Here is a 19968-nt window from a genome sequence, read left to right as displayed (position 1 = left end):
TTGAGGAAAACTTGTGTTTTCATGGAGATTTGCTTGTTGAACATTTGAATTTGTGATTCATCTGTACCGACGTAACCCATGAAAATTGGTATCCAATGGATAACAATAAACCCACAGTAATTATAATCCATTAACATAGAAATCAGGAGATGTTTGAAGAGGCCCTCCCACCCCCTAACCTGGGATAGTGGTTGGACATTACATTGTTAAGAACAAATTAGAACACCTCATTTTCATAAAACAGATATCTACAAAATTCCTTTTACCTAGTCATTTGTATCTGTATACTATTGGATATGAAGTATGTATGTAAGAAATTAACTCAACCATACAAAGAGTTCAAAATTGACACAAGTGTAGAAAAGTTAAGAATTGAATAAACAGAAACTGTCATAGAAATCTAAACATCGACAAAAACTTTAAAAGACTTAATTAGGTAAAGAAGTAAATAGACAAGATTCCAGACACAGGCACATGAACATGTGTTAAATAACATGAATTCATTTATTCTTTTCATATGTAATTCACATATAGAAATAGATAAATGGGGTATGATTGATAGTGAGACAACTGTCACAAGACCACTGGACAAAGAATCTATTACTGCTTAAAACCCATACCCTATAGCAAGCTATAAAAGTCTAGGTATGAAAAAAATGTTAAACAATTCAAAAGAGAAAACCAGAAACCTAATCTATATTAGTTCAATTAACAAAAAGTAAACATGGCATACAGGAACCAATTACAACCACATATAAAGAATGTGGCAGGGTTTAATATGTTTGATAGTGCTTAACCAGCCCCTAACCTGGAACAGTAATAAAATAGCACAACATAGAAATAAATAATCAGTTGGAACAGGTTTGACTCATCAGATAGATACTTCGAACAAAACAAATTAAGATATGACAATAAGCACATAGAACTAATCTAAGAGTACTCACAGTTGTTACTGAAAGCTATTTTAAAGCTCAATTTCTATTGATAAATAGCCCATGATCTTTCAGACTAAAATGCCAATTAGTACACCTCAGACATTTATATAAAGACATCTTAAGCAGTCTAAGAAAAGCATGACCATGTACAATGCCAAAATATAAGTATGGACAGGATGCAAGACCATTTATATAAGTTTTTATACCTGAATATAATATATTTAGTTAGGATTAAACTACTTAAAATAAAATCAATGTTAGTACATGTATCAACTGCTGGTGGACTGCTATCCCCCCTGGGTATCATTAGCTCGGTGGTCAGAACTAAGGTGCTGTCATAACATACTGTGGATTCATTATTATTCGTTGGATACCAATTTTCGTGGATTTTGTGTTGACCTTGGAACCACAAATTTCAATGCCTAATGAATTACAAATGTTATATAGAAATGTATGCAGACTTTGGCAAAACAACGAAATCAAATATCCACGAAAATGAGATTTTTTTTCAATCCACGAAAATTGGTACCCACACAAACGAATGGATCCACAGTACTTTAAATACTAATAAAGTAACTTTAATTTTGTGCATTTGTTATATTTAGAATTCAGGAAGTTGTAGAAGAAGAAATGTATAAACAGAGGGGAGATAACTCTGCACAATCTAGTTTATCTAGAACCATGAGTCCTGGACTACATGTTATAGAAGAGCCCCTTAGTATGGCTGACACTATACAACACACAGAGATGCTGTGGAAACTAGAGACTGATGAGGATGAAGCTAATGAATTTACAAGAGAAGATTTCTATTTTGAACAGGTCAGTATGTTCTTTCTGGTTGTGTGACATTACTGTAAACCAACATTTTGAGCAGCTGTTTTATTTCAAATATAACCCTTTCTAGCAATTTTGTGTTGATTTATTTTTGTGAATTTGCTCTTTTTCTTATGAGTTTATTCATTTTTGAAAAGGAAGACCATTTTTTACATATTCCAAATCTTTTCTAGTTGCGAAAATCGCATGGTTTACAGTTCCATAATGCAGCAAAATAGATTGATTTATAAGAATCCAGATCTCAATTTTTGTGTTTATTTATTAAACAAATAACGAAAAGAAATTTAAAATTTGTGTGAATATTTTGATAATAAGATGTTTCTACACTCTCAATGAAATTAGAATATTTGAAAATTTATTTGCCAAGAGTTAAGAAATATCTAATCACACTTAATGCAGTGACATAATCTATGTATAATTGATTTCCATAGATACATGTAACATTTAATCACTATGTTGCTTTAATTTACATAAGCTATACTTGACATTCAAACTTTGTTTTAAAATTACAGGCTCCTAGTACCTCATTATGTTTATCTATACTTGGCCTCCATGGAGATACTAAACTAAGCGGAAAGTTGATGTTAGAAATGTGTGATGATTTATCAAAACATCTTAAGCAGTTAGCTCCTGGTATTCCCAACCCGGAGGTGGATTATAGCCTGCTCCTAAGGTAAAGTAACCAGAAAGCTTTTACAATCTTTTAGCTAGTTTTATCATCTAACTAGATGCAGTGTAGATCTTGCTTCCAAAGTATGTAATGCATGTTAAATAATGTTTATCTTCATTCTTTAATCAAAGCAGTTTCTTTGAATTTATGAGTTTCTGTAAAAAAATCAGATAAATAGTAATTTAAGTCTGAACAGGGAATTTATGAATGTTGATAGTTACTGTTGTGCACTCTGAACTGAAACACTAACCTGAGAAACATATATCTGTTCTTTTAAAAAGCAGTGAATAAGTAAATCTATGAATTTGAATTTGTATTAAATTTCAAGAAAAATAATTTTTACTGTATTGTCACTCATTTACATGAGAGAGGTGGATTTTCATAACTTTTGTTTCTTGATTTTTTAGCTCACCTGGCCCGAAGGGCCAAGTGAGCTTTTCTCATCACTTGGCATCCGTCGTCTGTCATCCGTCGTCGTCATCCATCGTTAACTTTTTACATTTTGAACTTCTTTTAGAGAACCACTGAATGGAATGAAACCAAACATAGCATGAATGTTCCTTATGAGGTGCTGACCAAGTGTTGTTACTTTGTAGCCGATCCATTGTCCAAGATGGCCGCCAGCGAGGGACTTAGTTTAACATAGGACCCTATGGGAAATACATACAAATGTCTTCTTTTAGAGAACCTCTGAATGGAATAAAATAAAACATAGCATGAATGATCCATATGAGATGCTGACCAAGTTTTGTTACTTTGAAGCCGATCCATCATCCCAGATGGACGTCAGCAGGGGACTTGTTTTAACATTGGACCCTATAGGAAATACATATAAATGTCTTCTTATAGAGAACCACTGAATGTAATGAAACCAAACATAGCATGAATGTTCCTTATGAGATGCTGACCAAGTGTTGTTACTTTGTCACAGATCCAACATTTAAGATGGCTGCCAGTGGGGGGACTTAGTTTAACATAGGAGAACCTATGGGAAATGTAGCCAAATTTTATCTTTTTCTATATGATTTCAAAAACCCAAGTGGAGTCAGGTGAGCAAGACAGACTCTTGAGAGCCTCTAGTATTTTGTACAAACAGTGAAATTCTGTCACTTGTATATTTTATACCCATGCATTAGTAATGTATTCGTGTCTTATTAACCAATCATATTTCAGTATGATGAAGACACTGCTGTTCCATGCCAAGATAACATTCAGTAAAAGCACTAAAGGTTCTGATGGTATTGTACTGTGTGATGTCTATCAAAGTCGAATAGATTTATTGTCAATACTGGTAACAGATAACTTCACAGATCTACCATCATTACAAGAACTGACTAAACCTGAGATTGTAAGGTGAATGTTCTTTGAAATACAACGTGAAGTTTTTTATTTTTGCAGAGTTTAAATTTTGCCATTTCTAGGATCAAACCTGTTTGCAAGATTTCAATTGGGTTTTTTTCTTTCCTGATTCTGATTTTCCTTAGAAATCAATTTATGCTGAATATTTTAGCACTTTTATTTTCATAGTAATTAAAGAAAAAATCAATCTCTTGAAAATTTACCACCTCATACTAACGTGAGGAGGAATGTTTTAAAAAATCCTTCTTGGTGATTTTTATACGCCCGTCGTCTTTTAGACGGGACGTATTATGGTATACCGTTGTCCGTCCGTCCGTCCGTCCGTCTGTCCGTCCGTCCGTCCGTCCGTCCGTCGTCCACACTTCGGACAATAACTCAAAAACACTTTCACCAATTTCCATGAAACTTAAGTGAATTGTTTATATCTATTGACGTAAGCTCCCTTTCGTTTTTTTTTAATTTCAGATTTTAAGTTTTGGATTTATGGGGCTTTATTCATAAAAAAGGGGGGATTTTCAACACTTCGGACAATAACTCAAAAAGGCTTTCACCAATGTCCATGAAACTTTGGTGAATTGTTTATATCTATTGATGTAAGCTCCCTTTCAATTTTTATAAATTTCAGATTTTAAGTTTTGGATTTATGGGGCTTTATTCATAAAAAAAGGGGGATTTTCAACACTTCGGACAATTACTCAAAAAGGCTTTCACCAATGTCCATGAAACTTTGGTGAATTGTTTATATCTATTGATGTAAGCTCCCTTTCAATTTTTATAAATTTCAGATTTTGCATTTCCGTGTTATGAATTTTTATGCTTAAAAAGGGGGGATTTTCCAATTTTGGGACAATAACTAACACTTTCACAAAATTTTATGCAACTTTGGTAAATTGTTTATATATAAACAATTTACCAAAGTATAAAAATTCATTACTTAAGAAAACGTAAAATCTAAAATTTATAAAAATGGAAAGGGAGCTTATGTCAATAGATATATCTATTGACATAAGCTCCCTTTCCATTTTAGATTTTACGTTTTCTTAAGTAATGAATTTTTATACTTAAAAAAGGGGGGATTTTATGAAACTTTGGTGAATATATTAATGTAACATCCCTTTTGATTTGTATATATATTTCTAGTTGATCATATAAATTCATTTAAAGCATAAAAGACAAGTTAAAAGAGCAACGGGCGTATCATGCGCTAAAGCGCAGCCCTTTATTTTTTTTTTCAAGGTTAGTAATGTTTATTTAAGACTTGTTGATGATATGATTTCTTTTTCAAGTGAGGAGTGTTGAAATATCATTATTTGAGGACACTATTTATTTTTCTTTTAATGTCAATCAATGCATTTTTCCTCCTTTTAAATTGTTATTCTGAGAGTTTTGTAACTTCAGTAAATTCATGCTTTAGGTTTCTTAAACAAATTTATATTTAAGGAGGTAGACCTAGGTTAAGGGAAATAACTCTTAAAATCATCAGTACGTTTGTGTCAGCCATTTTCATAAATACGTTCTAAGCTTCTTGGATACATAGATTATTTCCAATCTGTTTCAGGTAAATGCTTAAAATTCATTGACGAAACTTGACGTTTACAAACGCATAACTGATTTAAAGAGTTATCTCCCTGAACCAAGTTCTACCCCCTTAAACACAACTTATTTTCTTAGACCTTCATTCAAACAGTTGTTGTGTATTTTAGGAGGTTAAGAGATAGTTTAATAAAAGATGAACGACTAGAGTTAGCAGTGGAAGTTTCTACCAAATGTGGTTTAGATCCAGCAGGTGTATGGGCAGAATGGGGAATGAATTGTCTACAGTCTGGAGATTTACAGGCAGCCAGGGAAAAATTTAGTAGATGTTTAAAGGTAGATTCCCAGTTATCTGGATTTTCTAAAAGTTGATATTGTATATCATTGTTGAACACTGAGTGGGTGGATTTTGTCGACATAAGTTTGGACTCATAGGATAAGCAAAATTAATGGCAAGAATTATATGTGTATGAAGAAAATTTTATCAATTCTTTTTTATTGTTGTAATCAAGACAGAAATTTTCCCTTGTTTTCAATCTAAATGGAAAATTTATGTTTTTGAATAAAAAAAAATTGGAATTAATTGCTGGTTGAGATTGATAAAGCATATTCTAACCACACTACATTGTGAGATATTATATTGTACTCCAAATTTGGTAAACACAACAGGCAAATACATGATCCACTGTCAAGGACACTGGAATAAATCTTAGATGACAAACAGACCATAACTAGCATTAAGTGGTTATTTTGCATTGTTTTTTTTTTATTTTAGTATAATACTGCTACTACTAGGGATGTTTAATGGCCTTGACTACTAATGAGGGTTGTGCACAGTTGAAAATTATAATACTGAGTTTGTACTGCAGTCAGAACATAGTTTTATAGGTTCATCTGAAGGTATTATACTGTTGTATAAATGCAAACATGAGACAGAAATGTTTTTTGTAGATCTATTAAATATAGTTTTAGCTATAACTTATGTATACATGTGTATTTTTCAGCCTCCTTCTGATAGAAATGCTATTCAGCTGCAGCCTTCAAAAATTATAACGGATATTATAGACTGTCTGGAAGCCATGCCATCTACAGGACAAGGGGAGGTAAATATTTGATTGCTAATGATCATAAAAAAGTCATTACCATAAGCATGACTCTGTGTCTATAATGTCATTTTCGCATAGTATCCCTAAAGAACTAATGTTTGAAAAAAAATATCGTCTTTTAAGTAAGTCAATATAGGAGAAGTAAAAAAGTTAAAGAATAGTATTTTATGAAGAAGAAATAAAGAATTTAATACTATATTGAAGGGTTAGGATTTCAGATATAGTTTTGCCAATTGATGTGTTGGTTTATATGTGTTGTATACATAGATGATTTCCTTATCTATAACATTTGTTTTGTAGCTTCAGTTATTGATGTCAAGCCCTGGTTCATTGAAGAATCTCTTAAGTGCTTCCATGGTATGTAGAAATTTTAAATTGTTCTGTAAAGACCATATTCGCTTTCAATGCAATGCTTTTATAAAAGTTAAATGATCTTTTTTCAGAAGGATATGGAAAAGCAAATGTATAATATAAAAAATAAAAAGATGTGGTAAGTTAGCCAATGAGACAACTATCTACCAAAGTAGAAATAAAGTGGATGTAAGCAATTATAGGCAATCATATGTCCTTCGACAATGAAAAAACCCATACTGTATGGTAGACTATAAATATGACAGACATTGACCAACAACAAGTGTATTTCATTTTTCAAAAAAATCAATGTCCATTTATGGTAGCTACAAGGAACATATTTCTAGTCAAACAATTTGTATGGATATTCATTTGTAATAGCTATATCTGGCGAATAAAACAAACAATCCACTGAAACAATTCATTATTAATGTTCATGGTCTTTACCCACCAGAAGTTTAGTAAGAAAAATAGCACAATATCTAAATATTTCATCCCAATCTCAAATTTAACAGAATTTTTCATTGCTGTTTTTTTTTTTCTTTTTTCTGAAAATAGAAAATAATTCCCAATTAGAAAGTCTTTTGTCTTCTTCTTTACATTATTTATTTGTGACTGTTCTTCAATTGTAAAATCAAGATAAAAACTGGTACCACTAATGTACATGTACTGTAGTACAATGAATGAATAATGACGCAAATAAATGAAGCAGGGAAAAAAACTTAACCATAGTGCTTACATTAGAATTCAAAAATATTTTTAAGATAACATGTTTTTTGTGGGTTTATTTCAGAATTTTACAGAAGAAACAGCCACAGATTCAATTCCATTCAAAGAATGTCTGTATTACCTAAAAACATATGCATCCTTCAATATCATCATAGATTTCTACAGAAGAAATGGATACTGGATGAAAGCTGTGCAGTATATATTGGATCATGTATGTGTTATTTTATTCATTTTACAATATATTATATCAGAATATTTAACAATACCATATTTTAATGATGGAATTACCTCTACATCTGTTAATAAGTTGTATTTCACATATGTGTGTGTCACTGTCCAGAGTTTAGAAAATTGTCTCTTGTTTTTATATGACCGCAAAAATTGAAAATTTTTTGGTCGTATATTGGTATCATGTTGGCGTCGTTGTCGTCCGAAGACATTTGGTTTTCGCACTCTAACTTTAGTAAAAGTAAATAGAAATCTATAAAATTTAAACACAAGGTTTATGACCATAAAAGGAAGGTTGGGATTGATTTTGGGTGTTTTGGTCCCAACAGTTTAGGAATTTGGGGCCAAAAAGGGCCCAAATAAGCATTTTTCTTGGTTTTAGCACAATAACTTTAGTATTAGTAAACAGAAATGTATTAGATTTTAACATAAGGTCTATAACCAAAAAAAGAAGGTTGGGATTGATTTTGGGAATTTTGGTCCCAACGAATTAGGGGCCAAAAGGGTCCAAAATTAAACTTTGTTTGATTTCATCAAAAAATGAATTATTGGGGTTCTTTGATATGCCAAATCTAACCGTGTATTCAGATTCTTAATTTTTGGTCCTGTTTTCAAATTGGCCTACATTAAGTTCCAAATGGTCCAAAATTAAACTTAGCTTGATTATAGCAAAATTTGAATTCTTGGGGTTCTTTGATATGCTAAATCTAAACATGTACTTAGATTTTTGATTATGGGCCCAGTTTTCAAGTTGGTCCAAATCGGGGTCCAAAAGTATTGTGCAATAGCAAGAAATTTTCAATTGCACAGTATTGTTGTTGAAATCTTGATGATATCAAGATTCTGTATGCTGTTGGTTAGTATCCCTCTAACAATTATCATATTTGAAATTTATTACAGAAATGTTCCAGTGAAGTGTTTGTTGAAGCATTACTGGTACCTGCTATTAGCTGTGGAGAATGGGCTAAATTGGTAGACCAGATGGTAATGACAGACCCTTCTCTGGAAAGATGGAATCTTTACCTGAAATCTACCTGTAAATATCTATTGAAACAGAAATTACACTACATTCTTTATGAATTCCAGTTAGTTATGAAGGTATGTCAATAACTTTGTTCTTTTCTAAATGACAAAGTTACAACAAGTACAACAAGTACTGGTACATGCAAAATGCTCAGTTGACCTTGTCGTTTGTTTATATGTTACATACAGTTAACTCTCGTTGTCTCGAACTCAGATGACTTGAAATTTCGGATGAATCGAAGTTTTCACGTGGTCCCGAACTTTATTCCATACAAAGGTATGTAATTCGACTCCTGATGAGTCGAAATTGGATGAGTCGAGATTTCGGTTAAATCGAACTAAATTTACGGTCCCAAGGTTAACAAAAGCATTCAAAATTCATTTTTTATCTCGAACTAATACACATATGTCAAAACATGACCTCCGGGATTTAAATGGATTGAATAGTTAATCTGACAATGCACGTGTAATTAAATTTCCGGTCACTGACCACTGTATTGATTTATGACATGCTATTTCCATGAGTGTTTACCTAAGATTATCTTTTATAGAATTTTGATAAATAATTAGTGATACATTGTTAATGTTCATGAAACAGTATTTAAAATGTTTACAAAACAATTTTAAATTTGTTATTTACACTAATGAGCTTGGGTGTGTATAAAGTGAGGATTATGGCTTCCGTTGATGATCACCTATAAACTACTCAAACGGCGTCTTTAATCTTTTTATATTTTCTTTTGAAAAGAAAAAGTGAGATAAAACAAAATGAATAGAAATCAAAATTTTGTTAAATCTCTTGTATCCGAGAATAAACAATTTTGTCAGCGAAAACCGAACTGAATAACGAAACTATCGATTGGAAATTACTCTCTTGGAAAAGCTATAGGATTTGTTTTAAATTAAAACAATTGAATAAGTAAAAATTATGCCATTATAATAATAAAAGACTGTGACATACAAATACATCGATCTGATACTAGAATATCGATTTCCTTGCCATATTCACCCGGATTTATTTTAGCTTTACCAAGCTAAGCAAGAGTTGTGTCCCTTAGATTGTCGAACTTCCGGTGTTCATTTGAGTCGAACTACATGTATCTCGAAATATTTCTCTGGTCCGGCTGACTTCAACATAACGAAAGTCGACTGTATATGTTTTTCGTTCATTTTTTTATATAAATAAGGCTGTTAATTTTCTCGTTTGAATTGTTTTACATTGTCTTATCGGGGCCTTTTATAGCGGACTATGCGGTATGGGCTTTGCTCATTGTTGAAGGCTGTACGATGACCTATAGTTGTTAATGTTTGTGTCATTTTGGTCTCTTGTGGACAGTTGTCTCATTGGCAATAATACCACATCTTCTTTTTAGCTCACCTGGCCCAAAGGGCCAAGTGAGCTTTTCTCATCACTTGGCGTCTGTCGTCCGTAGTCTGGTGTCCATCATCTGTCGTCTGTAAACTTTTACAAAAATCTTCTCCTCTGAAACTACTGGACCAAATTTAACCAAACATGGCCACAATCATCATTGGGATATCTAGTTTAAAAAATGTGTCTGGTGACCTGGTGAACCAACCAAAATGGCCACCATGGCTAAAAATAGAACATAGGGGTAAAATGTAGATTTTGGCTAATATTTCTGAAACCAAAGCTTTTAGAGCAAATATGACTGGGGCTAAATTGTTTATCAGGTGTAAACTCTACATTCTTTATTCATTTAGACAAATGTGGTTTTTTGTTTTGTCTTAACCTAAATAACATGTTATTGTAACAGTAAATTTGTAGATTATTCATATATCAGCATAATTTGAAATAAGCATGTTGCTAAAACTGTCATAAAAAAAAAAAATAATACATTTTCAGGATTTTGTAAGAGCAGCCATGACTTGTATCACATGTTTCTATCAGAGGGGAGCTGAAAGTTACATTGACCTTGCAGAAAGAATATCATTCCTGTATAAAGCTCATAATCATCTTCAGTCATACATGGATCCATCACAGTGGGGAAGTGTCAGTCGACCTCTACCTCAAGGTCCTAAGTCAGGGTCAAGGGAAAGGTCAATTGAATCTAACACTGATTCAGGTGTACTCATCCAGACTGAGGAACAAGTTGGCAAGTAAGTTAATGGGAGTGGCTTAAACAAATAGTAAAAAGTGTGCCACTTTCAAATGCATACAGGAAACAAGATCAGTCACACTAACCCTGACATGTGATACTAGAAATTATCTTCATACCAATGGGAGGTCATATCAAGGTTATGTCACATCTTCTTCCAATCAGTAGTCAGCTTTATAAAGTCATTGAATTTTAGTAAATGCAACATTTATTGTTTCTTTCTTTATTTTGTGGTAAAAAATTATATTTTTGAAATCAGCTTTCATAAAAAAAATATAGTGAAAAACATATGAAAAGGGCCAAGTGCTAAAATTGGTGTTTAGGAGGTTCGAGGGTACAAAATAGTCAGCAAATATTTTAACTTTTTTTTCATTGCAAATTATTACACTATTAGTTGCTACTTTATGATATGGTACAAAAATCAACCAAAAAAATCAATTCATTTTGGCCCCAGATGACTTTAAAAATGTTTATATCATTGAAAAAGCTCCAAATTATCTCCCTAATTTAAAATTGAAATATCTTTTTTAACTCATAGGTGACCTATACTTTTATTATTTTTTTCAAATATGCTGTACTTAACTAATCTATCCAGGTGTAATGATAAGTCGTTATCCTAAGGCTATTTTTTTCTTATTTTTTCTGTACACTTAGCTTTCATGTTTTATTACCATGCATTGTCAAGCTTGGTAACTCATAATTATTTGTCAGTAACTAAATGTACGATGCTGTCCCATACTGAACCTTCTGACCTTGTTTGTTTACATTTAAATTTCAATGGCGTCAAAATCACGTGATGTCAATTCGTTCTACCCAATCAAATTGCTCTACTGTCAATTAGGGGATTTTCCAGTCTACGGCAATTACGTTATTTCTTTGTGGGATATTGCTTCAAAATAGTTTGCAATAATTTTGGGTTTTATTCAACAGGAAAACTCTTTTTTTGCCATCCCTTTTGACATCAATGGAATTCTGTATGAATATTTATCTACAGTCATGATGGTCAGAATATCGATCTTTTTATAATGAATAAAAAGAAAATTCTATGAAAAATAAATGTTTGGTTGGGCTTTTTTCGTGGGAAAATCGCGAAAGACGTAAGGAGCATGTCATTTTAAAATTCCTAAAAATACGATTTGCTTGACCTGTATTGCCTGCCACAAGATTGATGACGCTGAATGGAATGTACACAAAGCAATGGAGGCCGGAAGTGGGATTTTGTGAAGTTCTAGAATGTTTTTAGACATTCGGAAGTCGGGATTGAAACGGGCATTAGAAATTTGGCATTTTTAGCAATAATTGAGAACAACAATGAAAACTTACCTTCAGAAATTTTTTTATTCAAAAGTGCAGAAAAAACGTATTCTACATTGTTTTTCTACGCCGGAAGTAGCGTAGTGACGTCAATGCGGAGTTTCCCCGTGTGTTAAGTTCAAACACAAATACCTAACGAACTGACAAGATGAACGATTTTAGACTACGGTAGGATATTATAAAATTTAAGCGATTTCTGTAATTTAGTTTTTTTTTTTCTTTTTTTATTTCGATATTACCTTTTTTTCTCCTATTAGTTCAACAGAAAAAAAGGACCTAAACAGAAATACATGCTTCTTTCAAGGCAGATTGTGAACTTAAATGAAGGGTGACCCCATATTTTTTTTTAATTTTTCTATTAGGAATAGGATAAAGTTTATTTATAGAAAAAAATAGCCAAATCCTATATTAGAAAAAAAAATCAATTTTTACCCGCGAGCCCTCTTAACACCAAAAATCAAATCAAATCAGTTAAAAAACAGTATTATATGTAAACTTTTCAAAAATATATATTTCAGACATCTAAAAACAATTAGTATCCAGATAGAAGTGACAAAGTTTTTACATCATTGTCTGAAGAACACAGACTCAAATGCTGCAGCTATAGCCACTAAGTATATAGCTAACTCAAAATCATCAACCTTACCTACAATGTTTGGTACTAATAAAACAAGGACAGACCTTGTCAACATGGTAAGAGCACTAGTTATTGCAGAAAATGAATAAACTTATGAGAAAATACCTCTGTGTGCAGGGGTTAATAAATTTTGTAATAGCTCACTAGCCCAGGGCTAATTGTTAACAGGATTTTACTAGCCCTGTTGGAAGAACTACTAGCCCAACAAAACTGACATGCTAGCCCTAATATGCCTTACAAATTCAGAGTTTGCTGCAATAACCATGAATTCTATAAACTTAACAATTTTTTTATCCATTATACAGAAGATTTTTGCAAATTGGATACCCAAAACTTATTAGCAGATATTTCAATTAATCGATAATGGAGTATTCACTGAATATTCTGATATGAGAGTTGACCAAATCCGGAGATGATACAAGTCTTGACCACTGCTATACATGGGTATATAAAAGGATTGGAGGTACATCATCACGTTTGTGTAAAAGAATTATCAGCTGGTTAATTATGTAATGCTCATATTTGTTTTCAGTTTTAAAATTACATTTATCAAAATAAATTAAACATGTTAAATGACCTCAAATATTTATGTGAATAAATATCATCATCCATAGTTTGTCTTTTCTAATCAAGATTATAATTGTCTTATAAACGAAGTACAGTAATGTCCATATTTACATTTATCATAGGTTTTCAAATTGTGGGCTATAAATAGATTACAACCTGAGCACAGTCTCTAAACAAACTTTATTTGTTATTCATTTTATTTCTTTAAATTCATTTGATTATCAATGAAGATAATCTTGATTAAGTTTTCTGAAGACTGTTAATGTTTAGGTCATGGTTCTGGAGGCTTCTTCACAGTATGTAAACAAAAACAAAATGGCGTCCATAATATGTGCACACGTTTCAAATTTATATCTGACAAAAGTCAGGTTTCTGTTGTCAAAAGGGATTCACATTTATATTACAATAAATTAATCAGAAGAAGGTACGATCAGGTTGCATAAGCAATGTACAATACCACTTCCTGTACTGACACATCGATATTGAAAGTACGGGATCCACCCAAAGTTATTTGTTCTATTTTAAAACGTGTACAAAATCAGTTCAAATTCTAGGAATCCCGGATGACGTAGTCGAATCTGATTGGCTAAGATAGAAAAGTGATGAGGGGATTTTCCACTTTCTTTTTTGGAAACGCCAAGCATTTTTTGTTACTAGTCCGTCGGGCATATTGGATTAGAAGTTTTGGTTGCCCGAGGTCTAAATGATGTAGCCCCGGGCGCCGTCTAGTGGATTTCTTAACCCCTGGTGTGGTGTAAGAGATATAGATTCCATCACTGCAACAGAACTTTAACGATATATCTCCTTTCGAGACAATTAAATTTTAATATTTAAATGCTTGCTGAGAACAGATATTTAACTAGTGAGGAGAAACATCTTTCATACACCGCTCAAGAAATGTGAAAATAGCACAAAATTAGAAAATACCACTCTTACACAACACACAGGTCTTTTATGACCTAATACAGGTTTCTAAATGCTAAATGTAAATGGGTAGAAATGTACAAGACATGGCCTAGAGTACTGGTATAGGTTATTCTTACCCTTGAATTCTTTTACTCTTAGTTATTTTGGTGCTCTTCATAGCTTGATGTATGGTGTGAGCAAATGCTTCTGTATTAAAGGCCATCCTTTGACCCATAATTTTTAACTTTTTATACATTGTGACTTGGATGGATAGTTGTCTCATTGGCACTCATACCATATCTTTTAATTTATATTTACAGATCCTGTTGAGTGGCAATGACATACCGCCTGCTTTTGAGCTTGGGCTCAGAATTATAAAGGTATAAGCATGTGGTCATTTTGAATTTTGAAAAGATCCTCTAAGAAATATTGTATTTATGGTATATCAACACATGAAATAACATTTGATATTTTGTATATAAGGTGTGTTTGGTATATAAACATGTAAAACAAACAGTGCAATGGCAGATTCAGGGGGAGGGGGTATAAGGGCTGGGAAACGGCTTACACTCCCTTTTTGATTGGAAAAATATATCATTATTTAGCATAAAATCATCAACAAAAAACTGTTCAGGGTTCGACCTCTGCGGTCGTATAAAGCTGTGCCCTGTGGAGCATCTGGTTATGAAATAAGATTTCACGTATAAAATAAAAGTAAAATCTCTGAAAACATCTTTTACATGTAATATGTGAAATAGAGAACATATCAGTACCATGCAGGGAATTTATTCATAATCAATTAATTTTCCATATTGAACTTTGTTTTATTTAGGAATGTAATCTTGGAGGACAAGTTATTTATACACATACTGCTAGAGAGATGGCTAAACATCAGAGATATGATCACATCAGACAGCTGCTCAACTGTCTGGTGAAGGTAGGAATGGGAGAAGATGACATGATTGATGAAATGATTGGAGCTTGTATACTTGTGGTGGCTGATAATCCAAATGAGGTACGTATAGAAAATATGTTTTTAATATTTTTTTTAATGGGAAGGGAAGAGGATAGTTATGTTATATTTACTTAAAGCTTACATGAGAGTTTCATAAAATTTGATATAATTGTCTAGCCTGCAACAAAAGTCACAGAAGGTGAGATAATATGGATTGCTTTTCCAAGGACACGACCATGGCTTCAACAATTGTTAAGTTTTCAGCTCAAGTTTGATAGGAACTACTTTGGATAGATCATTGATGTTCAGTATAAAAAATATAAAATTGCATTACTATAAGTACATATCAGTTTGATTATTATTTTAAAGCCCTGCTCCCTGGATCACGGTTTAGTGACTTTGAATTAATTAGCAATTTTCAATGTTAAGTTTTCTGCTTAAGTTAATTTGATAGGATCTGCTTTTGAAAGATCACTGATATTTTTATGAAGTTGTATTACTATCAGTACATATTAGGTCGACGACTATTTTGAGGGCCTGCCCTCTAGGACATGGTTCAGTGACTTTAAATTAATTAGCAATTTTCAATGTTAAGTTTTCTGCTAAAGTTAGATTGATAAGAACTACTTATAATAGACTAACATGTTTCTATTAAGATATATTACTTTCTGTACATCTCAGTTTGTTGACCATTTCAGGACCTGCCCACTATACCATGATCCAGCAATTGAATTAATAAGCAATGTTGCTGTCTATCAGATTACCCTTCTGAATTTTATGCTGACAGGCAAGACATGTCTTATTGTCGTAACAGCTAATCCTTGGATGATTTCTTAAAAAATTACAAATCTTCCCCACTATTATCATCATCCCTTCTGTTTCCAGATATATCCTGTTGATATTTGGAAATAAGAATATATACTAATGAGCAGTATCATTTGTGAGGTTTTGTTACCCACCTCTGAAATAGTTTTCTGCATAATTTTTAGTCATGCTTGCAGATATTGTATTTATTTATTTAAGTCACCTTTACCCATATTTGTAATTCCTGTTTGCAAAAATTAATTAAGTGGGAGCAGGGGACCTATTCCTCCTTATGAATTTACATATATGATATATGCATAGATATTTTTCAAGTATTGCTCCAAACTTGAAACAAAATTGTAAATAAATTGTTGGTAAGAAAAAGATAATGAATTTGTATTACCATGTTGTAATTGTCACTTTGGACGGGTTTACTATAATATTCTTGTTTTTTTTCAGGCAAAAGAGGCAGAAAACTTAATTAAACTTCTGAGAAAAGATTCTCACAAGGTAATTTATTTGTGTTATAGCTTTATTTTTTTAAACTCTGAATGTTACTATACTTTTGTCCCCAATGATGCCTTTAAGGCATCACCTCCTGGAGGTCCAACAATTTGAGGCATTTTTTTTCTGTATTTCTTTTAAATTCATTTAGCAAAAAAATATAACAGGGTGTCTGTTAGAGTAGTTGGAAGGTATTGTATGCTTTGTTGTGTGCAATCATACCATTTAAAATTGGAAAAATACAACCTTAGGAGAAGTGTAGGTTTATCAGTCAATGTTTTTGTTTCAACAATGGTCTTCCCAGGTGAAATATAAAATATTTGTTTTTTATGACCATATTTGAATAAGGTGATTTGAACTAATTGTGATTGGTTAAGTAATTTATATAAGACTGCATTATTAATACATTGTAATCCTAATTCAAATTGATTTCTACTAAAAAAAAACAATCTCTAAATAATATAGACAGGAAAAACTACCAGTAATGTAATTAATGACAGTCAATCTATTTGGTAATCATGCACAGTGTGTCTCTGCAGTTAGGTTTTTCCTGCCTGTGGTATCTTTTAATTAAATATAAATTGTTTATCATCTTATTTTTACAGATCAATGCTTATATTCTGTGTGGTAAACTGAGGTCAGCTTATCTAATGGCAGTTAAAGCAGAGAGAGTAGAGGATGTCCAGAGGATAGCAGGAGCTGCTCAGAGGATGGGACAAACTGCTGTCAAAAACATATGTAATAAATGGCTTGAACAGAAGAAAAACACATGATCTTTTAACATGTGGTTTATTTGTGTTTATGGTTGTTAATCCCAATGTTATAGAAAATATATAGAATTGTTGACATCACTATAACAGAACAAGTTTTAAGCACGGATATTCACTTTGAATTTTTCGAAAAACTAAGGATTTTCTTATCCCAGGCATAGATTGGTTACCTAAGCCGTATTTGGCACAACTTTTTGAAATTTTGGATCCTCAATGCTCTTCAACTTTTTACTTGTTTGGCTTTATAAATATTTTGATATGAGCGTCACTGATGAGTCTTATGTAGACGAAACGCGCGTCTGGCGTACTAAATTATAATCCTGGTACCTTTGATAACTACTATGACTAAGAATACTTAACTGTACTTAAAATAAAATGGTTTTGAGTATAGTTATATAATATTGATTTATTCATTTTACATTGACAGTTTTGTATTTTGATTATGGCATGATTTTTAATTAATTTATGCAATGTATTTCAACAGAATCTATTCATCTCCTTTTGTCCATTTAATTACAGTTGACAAGTTTTATGTAGATTGTTACAGATGCTTTTTGAAAAATTGATTACAGTTTGAATTAAAACTTCTCAAGTGAAACAACATAATACGGGTTGATCTACTTTAGATTTATCTGATTTCAATCTTAGCAGTTCTCTTTCCAGTTATAGATCCTAAAATGTTTTTTATGACCCAGCCGTAGCGGAGGGAGCATTAAGTTTACCCTTGTTTATATTATACGAAGAAAATTTGTGAACAGATGGAAGACTTCTGGTGTAAATTGTTTGAAAGGTTATTTTGTTTTATGACCACAAAAACCAGAAACTTTTACCTAAATTGTTCCTTCCAATCATTGGAAGACAACTCAATGTACTGAAGTGCTGTAAACATAAAAAGATCAGAACTTCAGCTGATCCAAGGTAATTTACTTAACTTTATTCGTTGTTTTCTAATGGACAATGAAAATTTGTTTATGGAGTCACAGATAATTTGATATTAAATATAAGGCTTATACTGGGAAAAAAAATTAAGATTTTAATTGTTTTAAAAATGATTCTTAGTAAACTAATCTCTATAAATCTATTATAAAAAGATACAGGTATTTGTTAGATAGTATAGAAATATAAAGATATATTTGTTGATTTTATATACAGTATACAATAATACACTACAAACTAGTGCTAAGTTTGTTGATTGTATTAAACCCAAAACAGGGCTTTCAGAATCCAGAAGATTCAGTATAAAAGTTAGTGCTTATATCTGTTATATTTTACAAGTTTATGTATGATTTGGAGAATGTTATTATATCAAATCAGGTTTGAGATGCTTTTCAGTTAGTTTTTATTTTGTGAATAAAGATAGCAAATTTGATTTACAGGTATATTCATTGTTATTCATGATTCTTTGTCCTTTAGGTTGCATTTCTGTAAATATTGACAATGCAATTTCCCATAGGAACTCCTTTTACGGCTAAAACTGTACCACTTTTACTATGAAGTTTTGAAAAAAATCTTATCCTAGAATTGAAAGTTCATATGCACCACAATTTTTTTCAAAGGTCAAAATATAGGGCTGTGCGGCATATTTTCAACATTTATATGCCTTGAACTTCTCAGAGTTTAAACTTACACTAATTTTCTTAACTACCCCTACCTCGAATGAAAGGTTACCACAGATTTCAATGTAAACAATATGCACGTGTTTATTTACTGGTAATATTCCCAAGTTCTGTCTCTGCGATATGGAACACAGAGAGCATAACTGGGAACCAGTATGTAAACAAAATGTATTTTCTATGAATATTCAATTACTCCCCAAAAGAGGCGTGTTTTGAGAAACAGCTGTATTTACAAAGTGCAACCTATACAGACATTTATTCAAATAGAAAACTCTCTAAAATCAGTTTTTCTCACATCAATACTCATTTATCAGAATTAAAGTCTTAAAGAAATCACTGTGTATGCTCTAATTTTTTCTTTACTATACATTTTATACCCCCTCCCCTGTTTCAATTTTTTAAAGAATTTGAAAACAAGACTTTAATTATTGCTAGCTTACCCTATTTGCATATTTTCTGATAAAAAATGCCTAGAACCTGTTAAAAACTGTTTTGATAACATATTGAAAGCATATCAGCATATCATAAATGTAATGCTTAGCAGTCAAGCATTACAACATTCAAGATTATATAAAGTATCCAATCCAGCCTCTATCTCCAGTCCACATCTTACTGTATGCCTATTTGTCAATTAAAGAACACATTTTCTGCCTCAAATGGTCAATTTAGAATTCTTGTCACAACAGTATCATCTGTAACCATATATCTGACACAATTTAGCTACTATATATACTAGAAGTGTTCAAACAAAGCCATATTTGCAATAGTTGTATGTATGCAGATACCAGTCTGAGATATAAATTCACTTAAAATGTTGTAGAGATGACTGCTAACATCTGATTTTTGCATAACTTCTAAGCATAGTTATTGTTTTCTATATCAAGAACTTTAAAATCATAAAATCATAGCATTTACAAGTTAAATTATTTGTTTTATGACCCAGGGGGTAGGCAATTTTCTATGTTTTTTGCCCCTGGGGCCTCAAATTTCCTAAATTATTCTGCTGTTTC

At 31.9% G+C, this 19968-nt stretch overlaps 1 protein-coding gene across 2 annotated transcripts in view; it reads left to right on the top strand.

Moving 5' to 3' along the window:
• The window catches only part of LOC143068375 (uncharacterized), a 62510-nt gene that overhangs the window by 40474 nt on the left and 2068 nt on the right, over window positions 1–19968 (top strand). For both annotated transcript variants that reach the window (XM_076242379.1, XM_076242380.1), the window contains 14 exons: window positions 1541–1754; window positions 2282–2442; window positions 3613–3792; window positions 5502–5667; window positions 6336–6434; window positions 6738–6794; window positions 7582–7728; window positions 8646–8843; window positions 10633–10886; window positions 12718–12892; window positions 14630–14689; window positions 15142–15324; window positions 16528–16578; window positions 17178–18755. In XM_076242379.1, the coding sequence (XP_076098494.1) occupies window positions 1541–1754; window positions 2282–2442; window positions 3613–3792; window positions 5502–5667; window positions 6336–6434; window positions 6738–6794; window positions 7582–7728; window positions 8646–8843; window positions 10633–10886; window positions 12718–12892; window positions 14630–14689; window positions 15142–15324; window positions 16528–16578; window positions 17178–17345 (2113 nt within the window). In that variant the 3' untranslated portion in view covers window positions 17346–18755. The remainder of the gene's footprint in view (window positions 1–1540; window positions 1755–2281; window positions 2443–3612; window positions 3793–5501; window positions 5668–6335; window positions 6435–6737; window positions 6795–7581; window positions 7729–8645; window positions 8844–10632; window positions 10887–12717; window positions 12893–14629; window positions 14690–15141; window positions 15325–16527; window positions 16579–17177; window positions 18756–19968) is intronic.

The sequence above is a fragment of the Mytilus galloprovincialis genome, chromosome 3 (assembly GCF_965363235.1).
Source record: "Mytilus galloprovincialis chromosome 3, xbMytGall1.hap1.1, whole genome shotgun sequence".
Lineage (NCBI taxonomy): Eukaryota > Metazoa > Mollusca > Bivalvia > Mytilida > Mytilidae > Mytilus > Mytilus galloprovincialis.
This window is presented reverse-complemented; position numbering and strand designations above follow the sequence as displayed.